General features: G+C 42.2%; 1 protein-coding gene across 2 annotated transcripts; it reads right to left on the bottom strand.

Moving 5' to 3' along the window:
• Positions 1-1513: 1513 nt before the first annotated feature.
• Positions 1514-25908, bottom strand: ints2 (integrator complex subunit 2). Of its 2 annotated transcripts, none has more exons than XM_071527789.1 (25): positions 25610-25908; positions 24544-24858; positions 24198-24336; positions 23553-23655; positions 22670-22783; positions 20971-21101; positions 20519-20689; positions 19627-19847; positions 18905-19030; positions 18567-18638; positions 17151-17265; positions 16612-16680; positions 14058-14192; positions 13207-13383; positions 11616-11730; positions 10729-10833; positions 10067-10231; positions 8653-8854; positions 6701-6826; positions 5596-5797; positions 4712-4993; positions 3930-4037; positions 3608-3713; positions 3073-3249; positions 1514-2215 (listed from the first exon to the last, which is right to left on the bottom strand). In XM_071527789.1, exons 2-25 carry the CDS (start codon positions 24834-24836, stop codon positions 2034-2036), a joined length of 3636 nt encoding a protein of 1211 aa, XP_071383890.1. In that variant the 5' UTR covers positions 24837-24858; positions 25610-25908; the 3' UTR covers positions 1514-2033. The 2 variants fall into 2 exon arrangements, with proteins under 2 accessions (XP_071383890.1, XP_071383897.1); XM_071527796.1 differs by having other exon boundaries at positions 11616-11727.

Genomic DNA, 25908 nt, shown 5'->3' with positions numbered 1-25908 from the left:
ACTGTGATTCTGATGGTAAACACTACTGCAGGCCTCCTGGCCGGGGCTTCAGTGTTGCTCCACTTTATAGTTGTCTGTGTACCAGTTTGTTTGTCCATTTAGGACTAAACCACCAAGAACTTTAACCCCTTTTATCTGTTTCATTTTTGGTTGTTGAATGACCTTTTGTTTGTTCTTGCTCTGAGCGGCACCTTGCTTTGGGCACAGCATGTCTTTGAAGCGCTACAGGAGGCAGCATGAACAGTCTCAACAGCCTTGGGCCAACATCGCCCTGCTGCATACAAGCCAAGCTGGTCTGAAACATATTCCCATCCACACTCTCAGAAAATAAGGGAGAGTTGTACCTTTTGTCGCTAGGGCCGCACCTTAAGGTAGCACTAAAATCCACTAACCTCATCAATAAAGTGATTCTGAGAGGTTGGAGCTTGTGAAGTGGGAGAGATTTATGGGATCAAACGTAACGGTTTGAGCTTTTACTCTGAATCAGCTTTGTGACGGTGATGCTAACAGATATGAAGCGGATAAGGTGCCTGTATCCCCTTAAAATCACCTGCTGTCACAGTCAGTGTCTTATACTCTGTTAATCCAGGGGTATCAGGATTTGTCTCTTGACATCATTAGGACGTTGTTGTCTTACTTCCAGCTTTGGGAGAGTTGTTCATGCTAATAAATTAAATGTCCAAGATCCCAAGAAAAATATATGAATTCTGTTTATGGTGCAATTTCCTTTTAATTGGTCCCAGGTTAGTTAACCTGCTAGTTCCCATTTCATTTATTATATATTCATGCATCAGTGTGATACAAATTACTGATTGATACAGCAGTCAGGAACTTGTGTGAATAGTTAAACTGTCAGTTAACATGTCAGCTCCTGATTTGGTTATCAGTATTTATTTATGCATTTATCCATCGATGTAAATAATTAATAGTGAAGTAATGTTAATTAAATATCATACAACTGATTAAGAAATTGCTAATTCATGAACCATAATGTTAAAGTACCAAAAAAGTGAAAGTATCTGGCACTACAGAAAATCCTTTGGCTTGCTACCAAAAATACAAATACGTATATACACACTTACATAAGCTGTTATCTGTCTCAGAAGCAGTCAGACAAGTGAACTATCAGTTTTATTCACGGTGAATGTTCAGTGTGTCAAAACAAACACCCCCTCCTGGTAAATGTAATAGAGACAGATGTGTGTAATAAGTTGCTTTTTCCACCTAAGCCACAGAGGTAAGACTGACAGTTTATGCTGTGGGCTTCAGAGCGGTTTAGAAGAACACAAAGGGAAGTAAATCTTAAATATCACTTGGAGCCAAACCAGCAGATGTCCGTCACTAGACCTCTAACCAGTGGAATACACAGCCCAGACACACTTTATCAAATAATGACTGAAATCCAGTCCAACAAAGTGAAAACCACTGGAAATCCTCCACAAATCTTTCCTGTTGTGCAAAATAAACGTCTTCATCCAAACGTTTTCTTTGTTTTATTACAAACAAATACAGTACAAAAGCTCTACATATTTCAAGGAAACCAAATCTTTTTTTAAAATCGCTGACAAAAAGGTAACAACACTTGCAGCTTAGAAAAATATGTATACAGTGGTCAAGAAAACAGACCCATTTAAAAACTTTCAATCTCTACAAACTGACAATGCATACAAAGACATACAATTCCTAAATAACTTGCACATCATGATATATTTACAATGCACCGGTGTGTGAAACAAAGAAGGCTGATGATAGAGAATGTCTTTCGGTACTTGCCCCAATCCAGACTGAACAGGCTAGAAAGGACATGCAACATCATGTATATAAATATCAGGAGAATAAACCCACGGCCTGACATAATCTGAAAGCCCTTGACAAAGGTGACGACAGTCTGACTCCATCTGTTGTGAGATGAACGGATCCGTGTTGACAGTAGCCCTTCCGGGAGTGTGAATGTGTTTCAGAGGCAGTGCTTAAGAGTTGTTGGTTTAAGTCCAGTCCCTCCTCTCCCTCCCCAGTGTGTGTGTGTGTTTGGTCTATAGTCCATGGAGGCTGGAGCCGATGATGTCCATGAAGGTGGCCTCTACGCGGTAGCAGAGCTGGACGTCGGGGTCGGCTCCCCCCAGCTCCTCTGCTGTCCTCTGGGGTAAACTCAGCTTGGAGGAGCCTCCTCCTGGAGCCAGCACCTCCTGCGGCTTCTCCTTCAGATACTGCAGTCCTGAGGGAGGAGATGCAAAGTTAAACCACTGGAGATCAACTGCTCATACATTTATATGACTTACCTCCATACTGTTCCACACTCCACACTGAATTTTTTACTGTTCCATGTTTTTTTTATGTATATTGTATATTCTCTACATAGGAGTCAGTACATATCATATTCCTGAACATATGCCATCTCCCTTTCTAAATATGTTCTGATCATGATGGTGAAAATGAGAGCAGACAACAATGCACTTAAGCCTTGCACATTGTCACTTTTTTCTGTACATACGGTACCTCTATCCGGATTGTGTGATAAGGTGGACAGCTAGTAATTCACACATTGTGTGCATCATTATCTTCATGTTGTCTATATTTGACATGTTTGTTTACATTTTTTTTTTTTTTTTTTTACAACTCGCATCTGAGTTGACACTGTTTTCTTCACATACACATGTTTATATATAATGCATATATTTATATTTTTTTATGATGCTGGTTCACATTACATGTGCTCAATTGCAGCATATTATTGCTGCTCATTTGTCACTATGTATTGGCACAGAGAAGAATTTCTACTTCCTAATCCTAATATTTTCTTTTCCCCATTTTATGTTTTTTGATATGTCCCTATTGAAACGTATCTATAGTGTATATGTATGGGACGTTAGTAACAGTAGATCACACTTGCTGTATGATCATGAGCTAATTGAGGGAGGGATAATTACATCTGACCTTGGGTATTGGTCAAAATTGTTGCCTATGGATTAGACAAGCCATTATCAGGCCACTTAAATAACAATTTGCTATTACACTAGACACTATTACTATTACACTATGACTAATATGACTAATAGGGCTACCAATACTTACGGGCAATGAGAGGGTCAATGTCCCTGGCCTTGGTTGCCACGTCGGAGGCACAAACCTGCCCCACCTGTACCAGCAGGGCTGCTACATCATCATAGAGTGGAGGAAAGGCCTGGCAGAAGGCCACCAAGCATGGAAGGGTGGGCATGAAGAAGGAGAAACGCTTGGCACGGGTCAGCACTAAAACAAGGACACACACACACATACACATGAGAACTACGTAAACACTAAATATAGCAGCAGGGAGGCTGGTACAGGCTGTACCCTTGTGTAATGGAGAAATAAAATGTTGCACTAACAGCCAGCGGCCAGAAGGTGGCAGCCTAATATAGAGGGAGAAAGAGGGAGTGTCGACATACACAAATGTATACTGTACATTGGACAAGGATGCATATAGACAGTCTGCGAGTGTCAAATGCAATGATGCACACAAAAAAAATAGCTAAAAAGAAGTGGATTTGGGGGTACAGGAGGCCAAGACAACAAGCATAAGTGTGTGAAATGTGAAGTGCAAAGACGTCAAGAGCTGCTAGCTGACCTGTGAGCAGGGTGCCCATGACGCTGATGGCCAGCCGGGCCACGCTGAGGGACTTGGGCAGGGCGTACTGGGTACACAGGTACGACAGCAACTGGATGGCAAAGATCTGTGGGGACACACAAATGCGAAACAGTTGAAGACAATCATTTTTTACTTGACTTTCAGCAAATACGCAAACTCTCAAAGAGTAAAGTGCACCCAATAGAGCCGCTTTAAAAAATGACAGTGTAAGAAAGGTGCTGGCACAAGCCCAGGGGAGCTCTAGGATTCAAAGCCAGCCGAGAAGGAGAGAAGAGGAGAAGGGGAGGGGGGGAGGCCTCACCTGCTTCTCCAGCTGGGGCTGGGCCAGCAGCTCTGGGATGAAGTCCAGACAGATATGGATGGAGGGGATGCCTGCCACGGTGAGAGGCAGCAGAGCTTGAGGGTAACCCTGACAGAGGGAGAGAGAACAGGAAATAAGACACTTAGAATAAAAGAGTGGGATGATAAGTTTGGGATAAGTAGTGGATTTGATGGAGCAGTCGTTTACATGCACCACTGCTCTTTTATCTTCAACATGCATGCACGCTCACACACTCACATACACACACACACACACACACACACACAGGCAGCTTTTGCTTGGCAGCATGGACAAGGGTGGATTAGAGTGACAGAGAGGGAGGATTGGTTTGATGAAGTCCACCATATGGCCGTCTGCTACTTCTGGGAATGCTGTAGTCACTTACTACTAACGCTCTGACAGAATGTGATGACTAATGGGGTCAACATGACTTGACTCTTTTTGACCTACTGACTAGAAAGTATATTCAGCAATATGGCACTATCCACTGGACTATTCACACATTAATGGTATACACATGAAAACATTACTTTCTGCACGGCAAAAAGCTGTTATTTGGAAGGAAGAAAATCTACATTTATGTAAAAATGTCACAACATCTAGAACAACGTTCCCCTGCTGGCCTAAGATTCAATCCTACTACATCTCTCTCTCTCCTGTGTTTCCCCTAATCTGCAACCCTCCCAGCCTTCCCACTATCTCAGTACAAGAAGAAATATCAAGTGTGCTGCCCGCTGCATCTCTTGCCCAGCGTGTATCACCTGGAAGTGGACCAGCTTGGCAATGTTGGGGTCGGCGATGAACATCTGATGCAGCAGGCAACAGATGAGACATTGCACCTCCCGGAGGTCGCTGAGCAGGCCTGCCTCTGGCTCGGCCTCCTCGCCGCCCCTCCTGGCCCCTGGCCCCACGCACCCCGTCTTGGCTTTCCCCGGCAGGGGGCCCCTCATGCTCCGCAGCAGGCTCTCGGTGTTGGCGCCTAGCTGCTGCTCCTCGGAGGTGGGCAGGCATACCTCCAGGAGGATCTGGACCGCTGCACTGTCCTGAGGTTACATGGAGAAATAGGTGGTAACCATAGCTGCATATGGAAGGTCAAGTCTACATACTGTATATTACGTATTTTTGGTGTATTTTCTTATACATATTCTGCATTCATTTTTTATCTCAGTAAATTCTACTGCTGTTATCTCTCACACCCCAATAATGCTGTTCTCCATACTTTGCATTCATAAATTCTACGTAACATTTTCTAGTGTTGAAATTGTTGGTTACTTATGTTTAAATGAACCCCATTTGCTGTATTCTTGTTTATACTTGTTTTATATATTACTTGTACTCTTTACTGTATCCTTTCACCACTATTTGGTGAAAAACTTCCCCACAGGGATCATTAAAGTTTCATCTAATCTGGTCTGATAGAATCAACTGTTTCTCCTTAATATTCATTTAGCTGGCATGCCCCCACCCTTCCTACATACCATAATATAAATATCCAAATAAGAGTCATTCTTAAGAGAGTGAGATAAGAGAGTTTGCATAATGTGAGAGAGTGAGATAAGAGAGTTTGCATATGTGAGGGAGACAGTATGGTGTGTGAATGTGTGAGTTAGTGAGTGCCTGTGTATACAATGGTTAATGTATCTACCTGTGCAGACAGAAGGGCGTTCTTCAGCTCCTCCCTCGTGACCTCAGGTGTATCCGGCTGTCCAGGCAGTCCCAGGTTTGAGACGGTCTGGGTCTGCCGGTCAAAGTCAGCTGTCTCCTTCAGGTGGCAGTGCAGGTAGGCTTTGGAGGCCAGCAGGTAGCCGTTCAACATGTGAAGGACAATGTCCATCATAGGAGGACATCTGGAGAAAAACACAAAGTCATATGTTAGGGTGCAATCACACATTTCATGATACAGACAACTTGTAGCACAAAAGGGAGTCTACAGTTTCCAACTTCTGCAAGTTTGTTTGAAGTGAAATTAGTAGATAATCAGTGTAAATCCTCACTATCAACATCCACACACAAACGGTGCCACTCTGCTCTCAGCAGTGGTGAGTACAACTTGTAAGTGGCTTATTACCTTTTCCGTTATATCTTAACTCCACTCCTGTGGAGCCATGCAAGCAACAAGAAGCCAACAACAATGCTGGTCCGCTTCAAACCACAACTGCAAAGGCCCAGATGCATTGGAAGTGATAATTGAAGTGCGTCACTTCTCACTCCTAATTTGACGCTTCATGGCACACTGCGGGTGGCGGATTTGAAGCATCAGCAGTACTGGCACCTGCATCTCTACACAATGGGTAGTGTTTCTTTATCATATTTTCTGTTCCATGGTCTGCTCTACAGTCTGCTTCGTATATTTGGCAACTAGCTAGACAATGTAGTGCCCATATTCTGTCCACAACTTTGACGGTTGTATGCTACTAGCTAGTGAGTGCCTTTCCTCATCCATGTCTTGGCTTGCTGTAGCCTACTTCTCAATAAGAAAACCCTGATTAAATACATGGATAATGTCCTTTTGTCTCAAAACAGACTAACTCTGGTTCCAGAAAAAAACAAAAGACAAGTGTTTTGGGGCTAGTATACATTGAGACATTGAAAAAAACTGTCGCGTTCGAAAATGCACACGTCTGATGCTTCCAGTATGTTTCTACCTTATCGCGTGTCAATGTACTCTGCAGCAATCAGCATCATCAGTAAATAAGAGAAACTTAATATGTCCCATAATCCTGACTTTTCCCTTTAATCCTCTTAGTTACCTGTATACTCTCTGGTCACAGCGCAGCACAATGAGAGGATCCACCATCAGGTCGTTCTGACTGTACTTCTGCTGCCTGAGGAGTTTACCTGAAGGTTGGAGGGCGTTTACGGTCATCACCCACAACCTGCAACACAGATGCATGAGTTGAAACTTTCACACACATCACACTGACGATTAGTTTCATTTGAAAATGAAATGTCCTCCATTTGAGAAAAAAGGCTTATTTAGTAATAAAAAGATCTTTAAAAGGATAACAGGTATAGTCTTTGGTTGGCAAAATGATAATGCTTATACCAAGCAAATCCACTACATTTTAGAGATTTTGAAAGGTTTTTTTTCTCCCCAAAATGGATTTTTAGTATTTTGGAATATTATACAACCTACTTCAGGAGTGGTTTAATTACTTCAGTTATTCAGTTACCCACAGAAAACTCCTGTGGCGGCATTTCACCTTCAATCTCTCTTATCAGACCAATGGTAAATTATAAGCAGCAGGGTACACTTGGAGCTGCACGCCCTCCTGCAGCCTGCACACTGACATGAATCAGTAGATCTGTGTGAGACTTGACACTGCTGCCCTGCTCCCAGACTCAGCAGAGCCCCCGCCTCTGGCCCTCCACAACATTCAATACCAGGAGAAGGAGAGAGAGAGAGGGAGGGGTGGGAGAGGGAGGGGTGGGAGACAACAATCCCTTACACCTCCCCCATGGAGAGTCTCCCTCAGTTTTCCTGCCCTGAGCTGTTCTTGTTACAGACCCCTTTCTCTTTTTCCCCTTTCTGGATCGATAGGATGTGTGCTCCGAGCTTTAGTAACTGTGCTCCTGTGGGCCTTGGGGCAGAGTGAGGGTCACCCTCTTATGTCCAGAGAGTTCAGGCAGGCTTACGGAGTGGCCTGGCTCGATACCTCTGATCTATTCACACAATAATCATTGAGCAAGCAGCCTGGGGTTAAGGGCAACTACTGTGCTCCATAGGTCTTCCTTTAATCCATTTACTGAGTCTCATAGCAACTTTACACAGCCTTAGGGGAGACAACATCAAGTCAAGTACTACTGTTAACCTTTCATTGAAAAACATACAATAATCAAGCTAACAAGCAGCTTAAAAGGGGAATATCACTTAATTTATGAATTCATATTTATGTTTTCCTTGGGCCAAGGCCCCTTGAATCAATATTTGTAAAGATGAGCAACACTCTCCCAAAGCTAAAAATAACAGAGAACCAATGCTCTAATCAGTGAAGTCAAGATAGCTTGGAAGTCCCGTGACTGATTTTGTGAACTCAATGTATGTTTGAGTCATAACACCCAAATTATGCCATTCATTCATAGCTATGCTAATAAAGCACTGAAGCAGGAAAGATACCATATCCACAAAAAATCTGCCCGGGTGCTCTCACAATCAGTTGTTCTAACTTTTCTCACTGGTGCAGAACGTTTGTTAATCACAGATTAGAGGATAGGACAAAGTCAGACTCAGACTGTTAAGTGGGCAGTAATGAATGTTCAATAATACAAACTGAACTGTCCACAGCATAGGGAGGAATAATGTAGTTGATCAAAGAAATTCAGTAAAGAAAACAGCGTGTCTATTTCATCAAGTTACATTTAAGACTTTTTAAGACCTTTTTAATGCCAGTCAATGAAATATTGCACTGTTGCAACTGAAATAAATGCAAAAAACAAGCTGTAGACAAAAATATAGGTCTGTGTGACTGGGCTGATTTGTCACCGGAAAAACAGTGCAACACTTCTAAAACTGGATTTAAGACTTAAAATGCTATATTTAACTGTAACCATTTAAAGCCTTGACTTTAGATAACATGATTTAAATCAGACCTGCAGACACCCTGACAGAGGCATTCAGCAGTTCCTATTTAAGCAGCCACAGAACACTGGCACCTTTGACACAGGTGCCTCTGGCCTGCATCCAGAATGTCAGCGCATGTACCTGCGGGGCATTACAGTGTTGAGGCCCATCCAGAGCTTGTTGAGGGTCTGCAGTATGCGGCGAGGCACAGCAGGCTCCAGCAGCAGACCCATGCTGGCTGTCAGGGCCTCAGAGTAAGGGATCAGGTCTCCGGGTGACAGCAGCGTTAGGTGCTCCAGGATCCGCATCAGCCTGGGACTGCTGGACGGTAACTTCTGGAAGGCTGGAGGAATAAATGGTTGAGTAACATCTTAATAGTCTAGAGCTGTGGTGCGCTTGTGTTGGTTCATTCACTGATCTGAGCCGTAAACGCACACAGTAGGGAAGGGGTTTGGGTGGGGTGAATGTAACCACATGCCTGCAAGGGCCACATTTCTCATAACCAACCTGAGCAGACACATGTTTTCGATTGTCAAAGTACCTAAACCTAAACTAAAATGTGTTATTTTTGGCATGCCCTGATCATTCTAAAATACATAGCTGGTAAGTTCACAATACTAACAGCCATGAAGGAGGACTTGTAGCATTCTAAGCCAGTTAACTGTACCCCACAAATACCTGGATGTGGTGTGTGCCTCTATAGCACAGACTTAAAGCAGTAAACTGGAGCTTGACTTAGAGAGTGAATTTCAAATTTTGAGTTATCTCACTAAAGTGTGGATCAAAGGAGAGATGTGTAGTAGATCTACACATCTCTACACATCACAGAATTAAAAGAGAGCCAGAGATACTTCATAGACTTTTCTTTAAATGCCTGGAGACTGAGTTGTCCACTTGAAAGGTCAAGTGTGTGTTGTGCATGCTGGTTTCACTAGAACGAAACCCCTGCTTGCTTCCCAGCACCAAGACATATTTACTCACTGGTGGTTACCAATGAGATCTTTCTGGATTCACCATTTAAAACATATTTTTGTAACCAAACGATTAAATCGGAAGAGGTCTATGGATTTTGGCATTTTAAAAAATGACATTGATTGGCCCAAGGGGCAGCGCTACCCATGAGCCACGCATGGTATTTCAGCCACCATAGATCCAATTTTTAAAATTACATTGACTTTCCCCAAGGGGGAGGCGCTACAATTACAGGTCAAAACAAGGTGCCATATTTCTTATTGATCGGCTGAGAGTTGGACTGCACAATTTGTTGCCTTGTTATAGACTTGCTTTTATGTGATGTCTTTTATTCAATTGTATTGTTTTACTATCGTTATAATATTACAGTTTTTTACCCTCTATTTTTATCTTTTTAAATCATGTGGTGCCACCTTGTTTATATTTGCCTTTATTTGATTGTTAAAGGACTTTATAAACTATTATTCTCAAACTTCTGAAAATCAGGCAATCTTAGAAGAAAGGCATGGGAGATAGAATTCAGAACCACTATCCCAAACCCATTTCTCCGATCTCCCTCCCCCCTTCCTCCCGCCCTCCTCACCCTGGTGGAGCTGGCTCTGGGTGTATCTGCAGGTGTTGCTGGTGAGCATCATCCTCCTCAGCAGGGGCAGGGTGCCAGTCACCTCCTCCTCACACACCCAGTCCTCCACCAGACAGAGGTGGGGGTAGTTGGTGGCCAGCAGCCTCAGCAGGGCCGAGTGCAGACCTGGGGACCGGAAAAGAGAGCCGAGGGATGATTTGTCAGTTTGTTTGTTATTTTCAGAATTTCTTGTTTTTTGGGCACACGACTCTCATTCATTTCCATTGGGGGATGACAGCTCATTTAGGTTCCTGATTACAGCCCAAGAAAAGGGGAAATGTGGTTGGGGAAAGAGAGACAGAGGGGGGAAGAGGGAGAAGGGAGAGAGAGGAGTCAGAGTCAAGGAGAGCAGAGAAGGAAGGAAGAAAAAGAAGGCAGGTTTATAAAGGAAGAAAGGATAGGAGGGAGGTATGGAAGGAAATATGGAGGGAAGACGCTTCGTGAGCACATCCAACCAACCCATTTCTGAGGTGGAGTTTGATGATGTTTACGGCACAGTGAGATGTAGTTTGGGTTACAGCTATAATCTTGCCATGTAACCGAAGTGCTCCAGTGCATATAATACCATATATTATTAAACGAGAACAGTGTATTTAGGGATGGAACCAATGGTAAACACTCACCTCCAAGCTCCTGCTGTAGTCCCTGGGCCTGAGTGACTAGGTACTTAATGGGGATCTGGTCCATCAGGGCTGCTGAGTAGGACTTTGGCTTCTTCTGCATCAAGGCTGAAAAAGAAAAAGGGAGAGAGAGGTCAAAGAGGGGAGTGATGCAGAGAAAACAGGAGGATAAGGAATGAATGGAGTAATCAAAAAGGTGAGAACATAAAGCGAGAAGAGGAGAGGATAGAGCATAAGTGTTTTATTTGGCTGTGGAAGGATGCTAAAACCCCTGTGCCAACGCGTGGAGGAGCGGAGGTGATTTTTCATTGACGTGGGTTCATTACCACTGCTGATGGGCATCATTACTCCTTCCTTGAAGGCTGCGGGAGCACTTGGGTAAACACAGCAATTAAAGAGATGGGCATAAACACTCACATAAATCTGGCCTAATGAAGGGCAAGAGGAGAGCTCATCATGGGAGAGAATAAACACTGACTAGGCTAACTGCTAATGCTCAATCTAACCTACAGCTGTCCTAGTTAGCTTAGCTCCCGCAGCCATTGTACTTGGCTGCTCCATAGAGAATAAATGGAGGGCTGACAAAGAGCCAACAGTCAGTACCGAGAGAGAAAAGGATGAATCACTCCACATCCACAGTGAGCGCATTTCCTACAGCTTAACAGAGGACAAAAGTTGCCTTTCCTCCTCTGGCTCCCTGACAAACTCTCTCCAGCTCAAACATAGAATACATCCTTCAGTGGAGGAGAAGACAATGGATGCGCCTCAGAGAGGGCAGAAAAGAAAAGAGAAAATAAGAAATGTAAAGGAAAGAAAACCAGCCAACAGCACAGAGGGAAGCCAGGCACAGCGCTGTGTGGTACGGGACTCAGTCATTGCCTTGTACATACCCAGTTGCTTTGTGCTAGCCAAGAGGTTCTCCTCATAGGAGAGGATGTAGTAGAGGATGAGGAGCTGGGTGGTGATGGTGTAGCGTAGGCGTCCGCCTCGACCGCCCTCCCCCTGCTAGCCAACAGAAGGAGAGAGAGAAGGGAAAAACAACTACAGGTCAGGCAGCGCAACAGGACTCCACATCGTCATCAGTAATATAATCCACTGGAACGCTCAAACGCATTACTATGAATTTTAATGACTATGGATACCAATCCATATAATCTTCAGTTAAAACAATTTAAACCAATTTACACCAACTCTAACTTGAAGAATGCCATCAACTATAGCTGTTATTAACCAATTGTCATGTTATGCAAAATTATGCTTGTAGCGATAATTTTACAATCTAAATACCTAAATACTATGTCTTTGGACATGTTTCAGTAAGTAATCAGAGACCAGATAGATCAATTCACTGCCACAATTATCTGTAATGTGATTACTATGGGTTTTACAGAACTGTAACAGACAGTTACCATTGTTTGTAATTTGATTACAGAACATATAATCCATAACTCTTAAACCCTGCTAGCAACAAAGAAGCACTTGCTCTAAAGATTACAAGCAACTAAAAGAATGAGGTGGATGGAGAAAATCAATACAGTGTTGCTGATATATATCATAATTAGATAAAGCATGCCAGGGGAAGCAGAGAGTCCGACTTACAGGAAGTTATGATATTAAAGGCAGCTTGCCGTTGAGGGCTACCAAAGGGAAGGATGGACTATACCATGACACAGACTAGCGCCCTGTCGATTCTTTAGCTGCAGTGTTTGGATTGTGGACTTTACTACATGTTGTTGATTTCCATTTCACAATTTGTTGCAATTCGAAAATACTGAATGACTCAAGTCGTACATCTGGCTGCAGACCAGGAAGGACTATGTATTGAAATATTAATATTTCTGCACTGTTAGCGACGAAGATACCAAATGCAAAATACCAATGCAACAGATTGATGTACCATTCCTGGTTACTTAAAAGAAAAATCCACCCTCAGATACTCTTACACTGTTAGATAATAGCAATCTATGATGCCCAATGCATTCCAGGAGTGTCGTAAAAAATAATAATTGTGTAACCACTTTCCCTCACCCTGCCTCTTCTCCTACCAGAATGACTTTTGACAACCCCCGGAGAACAGGTGTGAACTAGTTGCATTCAGCTGTGGGTTATACGTGAGGTGGAGAGAGTGATGATAGTGCTAGCAATCGCTGCAATGCATTCTGGTCTATCGAGGCTACTGTCAGTGGAGAAATCGGTATCTCTGCCTGTTCTACGGTGGATTTTCGGTTGATTGGTGAACATTGGTGAACTTTCTCTTTGATACCGTTACTCTGCTATTAAACTCTATTGTAGCTGCGCTGGATCTCGATGTGACATTATGTTGTCTACATTTGGCCAATTATCCACAGGAATACGAAAAATACACCACCAAACAACAAAATGGGCCTAGAAATGCAAGGTGCACCACCAATAGCTGTTTAACAGTGTTTACGGGTGGATTTTTCCTTTAACCTTTTGTGTGAAGCCCTCGGGTTGACTCACCCCAGCGGAGCTCTGGAAGACGTTGAGGATCTCCTGCTCGGTGATAGGCTGGTTGGTGGCCTCGGGGTTGGCCTTGGAGGCCGGGGTGAGGATGGAGTTGATGTAGGCGTCAATAAGGGGGAGCAGCTGGGTGTGGATGGGGGTGGTGGTCTCACACAGCTGGCGATAGATCCAATCCTACAACATGCACACAAGGACAACACCAGAGGGCAAAATACATTTTAAATTTTGTAGTACTGTATATTCACTTATTTTCATTGTCCATTCTTTATGTTTGTTGGACCTTGACACCATCATAAGTCAAAATACAGGTTGGTTATCCTCCATTGTTTACAAGCATTACATATGTAAGCAAACATCAGAATACATGTAAAACTCATGTTTAACTGCCACTTACAGTCCATGTGAAAAAAATAATCAAAAACATCACTAAATAACTAATAAGTAATTAAAGTCAGCAGTTGGGTGACAATGGTTCTGTGCGTTGGACACGATACTGTAACTACAGATTATAACTTTAAGTATAAATGTGATGCTTGGTGGCTTCTCATTTTTCCTAATGTGTACAATAAATACTCCTTAGGGCTTAATACAGAGTAAGTACGTTTTAAACGCTATGCCCCCTAGACCTGGATCAGTTAGTCTGTAATAATAAAGCAGTGCAGACTAACTGCATTTTATTTAATGCTCCATAAAATAAATTGGCGATGTTCTTTTAACTGGAGCTTGGGTTACTGTAATGTGTCCTGTGGATACAGTCAGGGACATTCAAACAACTGTGTAGGAAGACAACAGGCCTAAGCATCACCCAGAAACCAGTGATCAGCCATCCGTGTGTGCAGTTCTCCTACCTTGATGGAGACCTTGTGCTTGGTGAAGGCTCGGCTACGTAGCAGCTGGTAAATACAGTGAATGGGCAGGAAGCCTGTGATGTTGGCGCTCAGGTTGTTGGTCACTGCAACCCTCACTGCATGGGCTGTAACCACCTGCAGTACACAACAGAAACGCACACAATGGCATCAATACAGCAACACTGGATAATGGAGAAACAACAAGTATAGATTCTGTACAGTCCCACAGTGCATTTGTGGAGATGATGTACAAACATAATTATCATTTTGTTTGAATGTGATTTCATTTCTCTGGCTCCCTAGTTGACCAGCTGCCTTTATCTCTTCTATGACGTTAGGCTACTTGGCTTGCTAGTTGACATTAGCAACTGAAGCGTGAGCAAACATAGCTTATAGCATATTACATACAGTACATACATGGAAACACTGCTTATACAACAACGTGCTTTAGTACAGAATGTCAGTGCATGTGGTGCCTTGTGATCAGAAAGATCGCCATACATCACTGTGCCATACCTCACTGTATGGCAGCAGTTCATGCAGATGAACAACAGATGAAGTGCATTCTCCCATCGTGTGATGTCATGTGAAACTCATTTTCAAACAAGAGGCTTGGGGGACTTGAATTAAATTTTGCAGCCAAGTTGTGGAAATTCCTTTAAGCTAAATTTTCACAGTAATATGGCTTTTACTTCCTTTTAATTAGATATTGCTCCATAAATAACAGACATGATTTGTAGAAAATTAAATGCTGTACAACACATTTGCTAGTGCACAGCAAATGATAATGTAATTGCCAGATAATGTAATAACTTGTCATAATGTAATAAAATGTCCCTCTAAATGGGCTAAAAATTTAATAAAACCTATAAATGTAATAAATTCCTGGATAAATTTATAACATCACATTACTATATTAATCCACAATTCTTACCTTATAAAGATACATATTTTTAATTGATTGATACATATGTCAAAACATCCCCCTGGTTAAACGACACTATTCGTTGTTTCAGGCGTAAATGTCGGAGGGTGGAGCAACTGTGGAAATCCACCAAGCTCCAAGTTCACCATATCTATTGCAAAGACCTTTTAACTGATTTTAACAATATGGTGAAGGATGCGAGGGCTTCTTACTTTGCTAACCTAATATCCTCCAGTAAACGAAATCCTAAAGTCCTATTTGACACTATCAACAACATTGTCACTCCTGCACCCCGATGTGCACACAACATTCTTGATAAGTTCCAGTCTGGTTTCCGCCAGAAGCATTCCACTGAAACAGCTCTTCTCAGAGTCTCCAATGATATCATGATGTCTTCTGATGTGGGTGAATGCTCCGTTTTGGTGCTGCTGGATCTTAGCGCAGCTTTTGATACTGCAGATCACTGCATTCTGATCAAAAGGCTTAGGCAGTGGGTGGGTGTCTCTGGGAGCACCCTGGACTGGTTCTCCTCCTATCTCTCAGATAGGAGTTTTTCTGTGTTGGTTGGTCCCTACATGTCTGCAACTGCTGCCCTATCCTGCGGTGTGCCCCAGGGTTCTGTTTTGGGTCCTATCCTATTTGCTTTATATATGCTTCCCCTAGGACTGATTATTAGCAAATTTAAAGGTATTTCTTATCACTGCTATGCTGATGATATTCAGCTGTACATATCTTTTAAGCCAGATAAGACTGACAAACTGTCTGTTTTGCACGATTGTCTGATTGCCATTAAGGACTGGATGGCCAACAACTTTCTACAGCTCAACGCAGACAAGACTGAGGTTCTTATTATTGCTTCAGACAGTATCGTTTCCAAGGTTGCTCAGTGTATTGGTCCCTTTCCTCAACTGTATGGTCTAACCTTAGAAATCTTGGTGTTATTTTTGATCAGGCTAGGTACTTTGATCAACATATTAAGGCATTGTCCCGTACATGTTTTTTCCATCTTAGAAACATTGCCAAACTCAGGTCTGTTGTGTCACAAGCTGAGTTGGAGATGATTATTCATGCCTTTATATCATCCCGCCTGGACTACTGTAATTCCCTTTTCACATGCCTCAGCAAGTCATCCCTGGACCGTCTACAAATGGTCCAGAACGCTGCTGCAAAGCTGTTGACTAGGTCCAGCAGGACGTCTCACATCACACCCATCTTAGCTTCCTTACATTGGCTTCCCATCAAGTTTAGGATTCAATTTAAGGTTCTTTTATTTTAACTATTTTACTCCTGTGAAGCACTTTGTGACTTTGTGAAAGGTGCTATATAAATAAACTTTACTTATTACTTACTTACATATTTTTACTTGATGTTAGTCATTGGTTATGGATAATGTAATAATGTTACATTATATTAACCAAAAAAAAAGTTATTACATTAACATGTTCATTACATATTGAAACTAGAGGGACATTTTATTACATTTTGACAAATTATGACATTTTCAGTAGCTACAAGGAGTGATGCGTTACATCCCTGAATTTGGCTCTTGATGAAAATGGAAAAAAAAAGTAAAATACTATGTTGATGAGAATAAAAGCCCATACAGTTGGACAGTTGTAGTCTATGTACCTGTTCAGTAAAGATCTCTTGTGTGAAGATGGTCTTCATTTTGCTAAGAGAGCTGGGCTTGATGGCAATCTGTAGAGAGAACAACATCGGCAAAGAAAGATCAAGAACATCAACAGTGGTAGGTTTACTGTGAGTGAAAACAACCTGCAGGCAATAGCGCTGGCATTTAGTAATTCCCTCCTTTCATATTTCATAAGAGAAATTCTACATGGCAGGCACAACATTGAATTGATAGGATTGCCCTGGGGGTAGAAACAAACAGGCTCTAAATCCAATTACATTACACATCTTAGTGGAAAATACACTGAGACAGGAAAACTACTTAGCACAGAGGCAGGAAACAATAGTACACTTAATAAGTAATAAAATAGCAAATTGGCTACAGGATATGGAGTGTATTTGTAGATATGTGTATGCTGCAAGTGTTTCATCAGTGATATACTCTTTATGTGCCATTGCTGCAGTGGAGGAGTTGGGCCAATAGCTGGTCAGCCAGACTGATGTATTGATCGCTGCCTCCCTCCCACCCTCCACCTTACCTTCATCCCCAAAGTGGAGCACACCAACTCAATAATGGAGCTGAGCTGGTTGCTATGGAAATACATGGCAACCAGTAATAGCATCTCTCCAAAAGAAGCAGATACGCCCGCAGCACTGGAAGGAGGAGGACACACATATACATGCAAGGCAAGAGAGAAAAGAGATTTAGACTTGTCGTTAATCCTGCATCTTACAGGACAGAATTTTAATAAACTGATTATGCTAGTCGCATCAACCCACACACACAGCTTTCTCTACCAGCCCAGTATCCCTATGGTCCCCCCGACACTCACTTAGTCCCTCCACTGATGGAGTGATAACTTATGATTTATGGACTAAAGTCACACACATATACACACACACACACACACAGGAGACTGAACTGCTGCAGTGATAATTCATATTTCACAAAGACCTTATTAACTTCAAACAAAAGCTTATCAGAGTGAATGTGTGTTGTCTTGAGTTCATCTCTGTCTTTTTCCCATGGGTCAGCAGAGTGGTGGGGCATCCCAGGCTCCCAACTTTACAAATGAATCCCCTCTACTCCTTTTTTCCTTCTTAGCCCGAGTATTCCTGCTTCTGTCCCTCTACCTTGTTTGGTCAAACAGTTTCAATTAAAGTCTTTAGCTGGTGTGCTCAACCAGAGCAGCTTACAATGAATGCAACTGTAGAAAAGATCAGTGTCTCTGAATCCTATAATAATAAGAAACATAGGGAAGACAGTAACACAAGGCTAAATACTAGACAGAAGAAATTATTTTTTTGTCATGTTTGACAGCAACAGTCAAAACCTTAACAAATTGTATACGGCTGAAAGAGCCAACAATACTCTATTAATAATGAATCAAGCTAGAGGAGAGGAGCTTTGTCCAACTGAATGTGACTGTCAGCATCACTTAGATTATACTTAATGTACTAAATACATTTATAAAATGTAAAGATTTATTGCTATATTGGCTGATGTTGCTTTACAAAATGTTACCTATTCAATAATGTGAAGCAAACAATGAGATAAGTCATTACATATCAGCGTGAATCTTATTACATTATTATTTCAGAGTTCTAGTCACATTGATACATTATGGATAGTCAATACCTTATTGGCCAAGTGTTTCATCATTTTAAAAAAACTTCTCAAGTTAGTACATTGGTTAGACCTGCCAGTGTTCACAGGAGCAGCACAACACCATGTGTCTCCATGCAAACTTCACACTAAGCACAGATTTATCATATAGTAATCTTGAGAGAGGTACTGCTTTCTGGACATACTAAATTTATTCTTGTGTACCACAGGTTACGATTATATAATGTCACTGTATTATTGCCTCTGATAATCATATGGCACAGTCAAGACTAATGATACAATAATGCCTGTTGTCATTATCATGAATATATGGAGAGCTTCTCCTCACCTCTCAAAGTATTCCTCCTCTTTGATCATCCAGCTGAGCCACATGACCATCAGCTGCTCCTGCTCCGGGGTGCTGGACGCACACACACACACACACACACACACACACACACACACAGAAGATAATATTCACACTCCATATAGCATAGGACAACATTAGATGCCAAAGGATGCAGACAGAGTCTTGGCAGGAAGCCTGCATTGGCAGGAAATCAAACCTCAAGACCACGGGACCACCTGTTAGTTGAATAGGGGCTGTGAAACCAACCAAAATTGTGTTTTGAGAGTAAGACAAAGGCTTCTAACAGCAGGAGTTAAATAAGGCCAGGGATTATGTACCTGACCAGAGTGGGGAAGGCCAGCAGCTTGCAGAAGGACAGCGAGACAAAGCGAACGCCGGCAGGAGTGGCTGGAGGCCGGCTTGTCATCAGCTGGAGGAGCTGCTCTGCCTCCTCATCTGTAGGCCTGGAGGTGGATGGGGGAGGAAATACATTGAGCACATTCACTTTTGTGTTTGCTACCATTTTTGTCCCTGGTCCATCTATGCTCTTAGAGGCCTGTTTTTCATCCACATAAACAAAACATAACATACACAAACATAACCAAATGCAATTTTCCTTTTAGCTTTGGGGTTAAATCAGCACTTTAAAAGTTGGGTTTTGATTTAAGCACTTCATTGAGAGAATACTCTGAAACAAGGACAGTTTATAGTTTAGAAATCCAAAAACATTAAGAAATCAAAGTTCACCCTAGTGAAGTCTGTGGACTAAACCGCTTGTCCTTCTAGCAATAAAACATCAACATTTGGAATATTTGTTAAAACTGGAGTAAAATAAACCTGTATTTTGTGTCATGAGAAAACAGAGGCAAAAGCTTTTACTTTTTAATCTCAAAATCAAACTCTTAAAGAATCTAATTATACCCCAAATTTATGGTCACGATAATTCAGGATTAACACTTTTAGACAACACCATGGCATATTATACCACACAACAACAAATACTGTATTCCAAAAGGTCTGACCGCCTGGCAGGAGGTCTGCTGTAACCTCTTTTATCTACCTGAGGCCGGCGATGCCCATGAGGGCGCAGTACAGTCGGAGCAGGGCGCTGGCCTTCACCACATGCTCCTCTCTGAGGCCGGAGTATCCTGAACTGCCCTCCTCCTCCATGTCGCTGTCGTTGAGCCCGTGGGTGCTGCGTGAGCGAGGCAGAATGGCCACCAGCTCCAGCAGCAGCTGCCTTCGCATCTGCCACAGCACCGAGCTGCTTTCTCTCTTACGCTGGCAAGGCAGAGAGACATGGAGAGAAATGAGTCAACTGCTGTGTTTCCATCCAAGTGCTTATATGCAAATTATGATGTATTGAATTAGAAAAGCTGAATGGAAATGGCAAATTTCATAACATTGCCTCAATATTGCAGGGAGGCTTTTGCACTCACTTGAGGCAGAAGGGTTTATTGTCAATAAAAAAATCCAATACATACATGCAATAAATAGAACACATTTGTCGAATAAATTATGACATTTGCAGTCAAAGGCTGACTGTAAAATATCCGCCGTCCACGACCTCCCAGAAATGCCAGCTGATGGAAAGATACGTGATTCGTATTTTATTTTTTGTGGCATTTCAAAAGTTAGCTTAAAATTGGATGACAGTCAGATGGAAGCGTTTTGTTTGTTTGTTTTGTTTTGAAATATTTTTTGGAGCATTTCCGCCTTTATTCGATAGTTGGCAAAGACAGGAACGATTGGGGGATGACATGCAACTAAAAGCCCAGGCTGGAGTTTATTGTGTGCATGTAAATGTACAAACTAAAAGTGTTTGTGTGCATGACAAGGGTGAGACAGTGAATGCCGTCTCTGTCCTTGGCTGCAATAGCTCACATTTTTCAGTAAATAGATGGAGTAACAGTTAATATTGAATGCAATGCAAAGTGAACCCTGGCCCCCACCTGTTGTCCGTTGCGAATGAACATGCTGAACCAGGTTCGCACTTTGCCATTGGTGCCCAGCAGTAGGCCGCTGACATAAGACACTAGAGGACTGACCGCCTCATCTGCTGTATCTGGTTTATAGTCCAGAGTCAGAGCCACACCCAGGCCGGGCAGGTGGCACTCCTCCACCTGGGGATACACAGGAAAACACAGACAAGGCTTGGCTATCAGTAGATTATATACAACATTAATTTGCGTTTAAGCATGCGTAATCAATGTGAATAAATTCAGTAGAATCCATTGGAAAAATCCAACGCTTGCAACAGCTGCATCACAATGTATCTGCAACGAAATGTAGCAGTCGTGATGGATTCTCTCATCTGAAATTAATGAACTTCAGGGAGTTCTGCATTAAGTGGGAGGCTGGCCTTAGTTTGGAGCCCTGTGATGATATTAATAGTGTGACTGACCACCATAGCTCTGATGTTGAGGGCCTGAGAAGGATTCATCTGACACAGCTGCCTCAGGGCTTCAGTTCTGCGGCGACCGCCCACGCTCTCCTCATCCTGACGCTCTCCATTCTTGATCAGGCCCCTGCAAACTGCAGACACAGACAGACACATTTTAGTTAAGTACATTTAATGAATGACTGTTGGCTTAAGAGAATGTACTTAAATATTAAAGCTGCAGTTTCCATGAATTTAAGCATTGGAATAGCTCTAAAACGCTGTTGTAAATTGAGAGAGGATGACAGTTGAAGCTCCACTGTGAAAAGCACTTCATCAAAGAACTCCATTTCACCCCGCTACAGTGAGCACTAAATCTGGCATTTGGGTCGGACACCAAAAATGCAGCTTGCAGCTCATAGCTCTTTCTCCCAGATGCATGGAGCTTATGATTATTGCACAACTTATACTTTGCTAGCTTGTTTAGAAGGTATTTACTATGAAATTATGTTAATGGTGTAATATGGTTATTCATTTGTAAAGTATGATATAGCCAGAAGATGATAGTTAGGCAACATATTACCCCAAAAAACATCCTCTGGATTTTTACATTTCCTTGAAATTTACAAAGTGCAGCTTTAACTTCTAAACTGGTTATTATAAAATAAAGGGATGTTACAGTGGAAATAAGGCCACTCTGTAAACAACCTGCTCACTGAACAATGTAAGAACCCATGGCCCATATAATCACTGCATTTTTTCTATCTTTTACGTCATGCTTGTTTTTATAATGTAATCCTTGCCTGAGGGTTTCCTGCTTTTCTGTACCACATTGACAATTGGTAAAAGTGCATCATATCTCCAATGTCATGGCCCAGTCATGTTGATCCATAAATACTCTAAACCGTAGCATCATGACTCATTTATTTGCTGGTAAAAAAGATTTAACAGCCGTCAGAAGACAGCATTTCCAAAGCCACATCTCATTTTGCCTGTACTTCACCACAGTTGACAGTTTAAGAGGCAAAATGTTTATGGTTGGCTGAGACTATGACATGCACTGAAATGATATTAGTTTCCATCTCCGCCACTTCTGGATAATATGCCATAAAAGAGCCAGTGGAGTTAGACCTAGTTACCAGCTCATGTTTAACATGACAGATCTTGATGCTTCTAGACAGAGCCATTTCCAGCACTTCACCCTAAAATCAATTCATTTCACTTTCAATTCAATAAAACAAGGTCTTTTCCAGTAACAAATCCAAAAGGAATCCCTGATGTTGGCCGCTATGTAACACACACAAATAAGCTATTGACTCAGCTCTGACCCTCTGTGTGATAAGGAGGCACTGGAGACAGCGGGCATTTCCTTATAATGTGTCTCTCAAAGCACACAGAGCACTCTCTATGGGCCAGAGCGAGACAATAATGTTCATCATCAATCAAAGACGAATACATACACCCCTGGGCCAGGAGCATGGCTAGAATTAGAAGGGAAACAGCTAAATTGAGTCAGAAAACATGGAATGGCAAGTCAATAATTGTCTGCCTGTAATTATAGTGAGGCTTTCACAGCCTCCTACGTTATGTTAAGTAAAGACCTATTTCTGCCACAGTATATCAGCTTACTAACCACATGAAGCTAGTACTGGCAATTAACCAGCTACTCTATCTCTTATTATCAGCTGACAGCGTGTGCGGCCTTGTGAGACGGCTGAATTACCTTCATTGAAGCTGTCAGGAACATTGGCAACCAGCAGACACAGAAACCAATCACCATTGCGGACATGAAGTAAAGCCTCTGCCACATCCACAATGGGCAGCAAAGAAGGCAGCTCTACGGCAAAATGCAAAACAAATACATACTCAGAAACAATTTAATGTCAATAGCAAGAGAGAATGTGCATCAAATCAATCCTTTTCAGGTTGGCCTTGGGAAAATATCAGCTAAAATTGTGGTGTTTAATATAGGTCTACATTTATTGCTAGGTGTATATCTATTTGCAAACTCTTTTTTTTTTTTTTTTAATATAGTTAATAGAAAAAATATCACTATCCAACTGTCAAAACATCCAATTGAGATGTAAATTTGTATGTATTTCATATAACATATATAACAGGAATTTTCTACAAACAATATGTACATAAGATCAGTATAAGATCAGTTCATATAAACAATCAAGTCAACTTTTCACAAGTATTATTTTCAACAGGCCATAAATGTTTCTGGAGTGATTTTGATCATTCTTATCAATTTCTAGCGGTGTGAAACATAGTGTTTAGATTAACTCCTTACATCAACCATCAACATCGCTACAGAAACTTATGACACATAATTGAGCCTCATTTTTGGCCTTCAACAACATGAAGTATCATGTTGCAAACCTTCACATCCTCCATATTCTCCCCTCTTGTGAAGGAAGAGGTAATACTGGACAGATGCAGTAGATCCAATTCTGACCACAAACTGTTAATGCCAACAATGGTATGGAGCCCCAAACTACAGTTTTACACACTTGTGTGCAAAAACTATTGCATTCCGCATTATCCCCACCCCCCTGGCACCTCTAAGAAAAACTGTTCAGAACATGATGTGAGTTGGGTACCTGCTTGTAGAATACAGAGCACATCTGCGACCTCTTCCAAGTAAACAGGGCTTTCAAAGAGTTCAGAGGACTTCAAGAAAAACTCTCCATTTGAGTCTGCCACCTAAGAAACAATGTGATCAATCAAATCATCTTATTAGGTGAAGATGAAAGTACTGTAGGGCACTTGCAGTATTGAGAAATAAATCATCTGTCAGTCAATGTGAAGCCAGCTGCCAGAAATTTGGGAGTAATTTTTGATACGGACTTGAGCTTTGATGAACAAGCAGAAGAAAGTTGTGCAATCTTGCTTCTTTCATCTGAGAACCACTTCCACAATTAAGCCATTTTTAATCATTCAGTAATGTGGAGAAAGTCATTCATGCTTTTATTTCTTCACATTTAGACTACTCTAGCATGAAAAGTCTCTTTCACATCTCCAGCTTATACAAAATGCAGCAGCTCAGATTTTAGCTGGTAAAAACAAACAAAATCAAATCTCCCCATTTCCTTGTTGTTATTTATCTTATGAGTGTGCTGCTTGCTTTCATTTGATTGTTTATTTGATTTGTAAAGTCTATTTTAAAAAGTACTATATAAACAAAGTTTATGAATATTATAAATGTTCCATAATTCACTGAATTAAGTGGGAATCTTTGGTTGTACCTTGTTCATGATAGCCAGCAGTTCACTGAGGGTCAGGCGGAGTCTCCTGAGGGGATCACTGTGTTCAAACTCCAGGGTCAGGCCATGCTGGAGCTGAGACACCAGGATGCTCTCTCCATTAGAGCCACCAGCCTTGTGCCTGACAGAAGAGATACCATACAATGTATACCATCACAAGTATCTACAAAATAATGGCCATTGTAGAAACCAGGGATCACCGCTTTGTATCTTGACAAAGACGGCAATGTATAATGTGACTTCATCAACAGAAGAGAGAGAGCATCTCCTATATCTACAAGTAACCAGACACAAATTAGTCATGCTGTCATATGTAAGCCAAGTGTACCTGAGCTGCTGCTCCTTTCGTGCATCCTGCTCCAAGGCATGGAAGTCGACGGACAACAGCGCTACGATGGAGTTGACAGCTTCCACTCCAGAGAGCAGGCGAAGGATGAGCTTCTTGTCCTGGGCCCAGGTCTGGCTCTGATCAGCCGGGGCACACAGAGCCATCCTCACCAGGCAGGGCAGCAGCAGCCTCAGCTCTGGGTCACTTAGGGCAGCCAGGCGCACCACGTCCACCTTCTGCATGGCTTCAAAAGCATAGGGGCTGACAAACTGTAGCCCTGCACTGTCTGCCATCTCTGAGCAACTAGGCTGAAACCTTGAGGGAATAAAACAAACATCATGAAACGGGCAGGAGGGGATGCTGCCTGGAGCAAATGAACTGGACAATCTCCTAGTCTAGGTATCTAGTGGGACATGTGCAACTGCACAGATTTAACTAAGGTTTTAGCACATACTAATGAATACAATACAAAGCCAGTCAGGAAACAGAGTTCACTTGACAAAAAAGAAGAGAGCATCAGAATGAAAAGTATTAATTTCGTGTTCTACCCAAGCCTTTGCCAATGGAGTCATCTGTTGGCCGGTTAATTAACATATATGTAACTTAAACTAATGTTAGCTGGGGGGGGGGAAGTTTCATCTGTGTTAACTGTGGTAATGCTAACGAAACGATGCTAGAAACCAGCTGCCGCGGATAGCAAAGGGTGGGAGGCGAAATAACGCTAACTGGCGTAAAGTTTGCTGGCCATAAGTCAAACATAACACCTGCTCATCAGTAGTATTGAATTATGTTTCATTCCCGACACTTTCTTTTCTCTTCCACGAGCAATAACTTAAGGAGAACGTTAGCTGGGTAACGTTAGCTACTAGCTTGCGTTAGCTAACACTTCACTCATTCAATATCAGACTCAGTACTGCTTTTGGAGCGAGGGTTAGCACGCTACAAGCTAGCTAAAGCTAACGCTAGGCTAACTTGTCAGATAATATCCACGTATGTTTTCTGGTCTGTCTCTACCGTTGCATGAAAAGCATACATACAACCAAAGACCTCGACAAAGATGTCTTACCTCAATTATGATGATGTTTCTTAATCCTTTTTAATAGAAATGTAGGTGTCGAGGCCTTCAGACCTCGGGCTTGGTTACCGTTAACCTCTGCACAGGGGAACCGTGTGTCAAGGCTGCACAGCCGCTCCGAGTGAAGCGTATTTGCCGGTGGGACCGTGGAAATGTCTGTTTGTAAATCTGCCCACGGCCTGGCTACTATAGTGTCCGCAGTTCCAAACTAACTTTGGACTTTAAAGTTATCTACAGTGATTACTAAATCGGTGTGAAAGTAAGGGTATAATGCTGTAGTCCCCACCATT

Source organism: Centroberyx affinis, unplaced genomic scaffold (genome assembly GCF_046629955.1).
Source record: "Centroberyx affinis isolate AG114_WGS23_722 - 3 ecotype Tasmania unplaced genomic scaffold, CSIRO-AGI_Caff_v1 ptg000116l_1, whole genome shotgun sequence".
Classification (NCBI taxonomy): Eukaryota; Metazoa; Chordata; class Actinopteri; order Beryciformes; family Berycidae; genus Centroberyx; species Centroberyx affinis.
Note: the sequence above shows the minus strand (reverse complement) of the source record. Positions and strands in the feature narration are given on the sequence as shown.

Bases quoted from the DNA above. Each gene is read 5' to 3' on its own strand.
- ints2 (XM_071527789.1), bottom strand. From the start codon at position 24,836: ATGGCAGACAGTGCAGGGCTACAGTTTGTCAGCCCCTATGCTTTTGAA. The intron at 20,690-20,970 runs GTCAGTCACACT...GTGTATCCCCAG, and splicing joins TCAACATCAGAGCTATGGTG to GTGGAGGAGTGCCACCTGCC. The intron at 17,266-18,566 runs GTGAGGAGAAGC...TCCTCCTTCCAG, and splicing joins GAGGAGGAATACTTTGAGAG to TGCTGCGGGCGTATCTGCTT.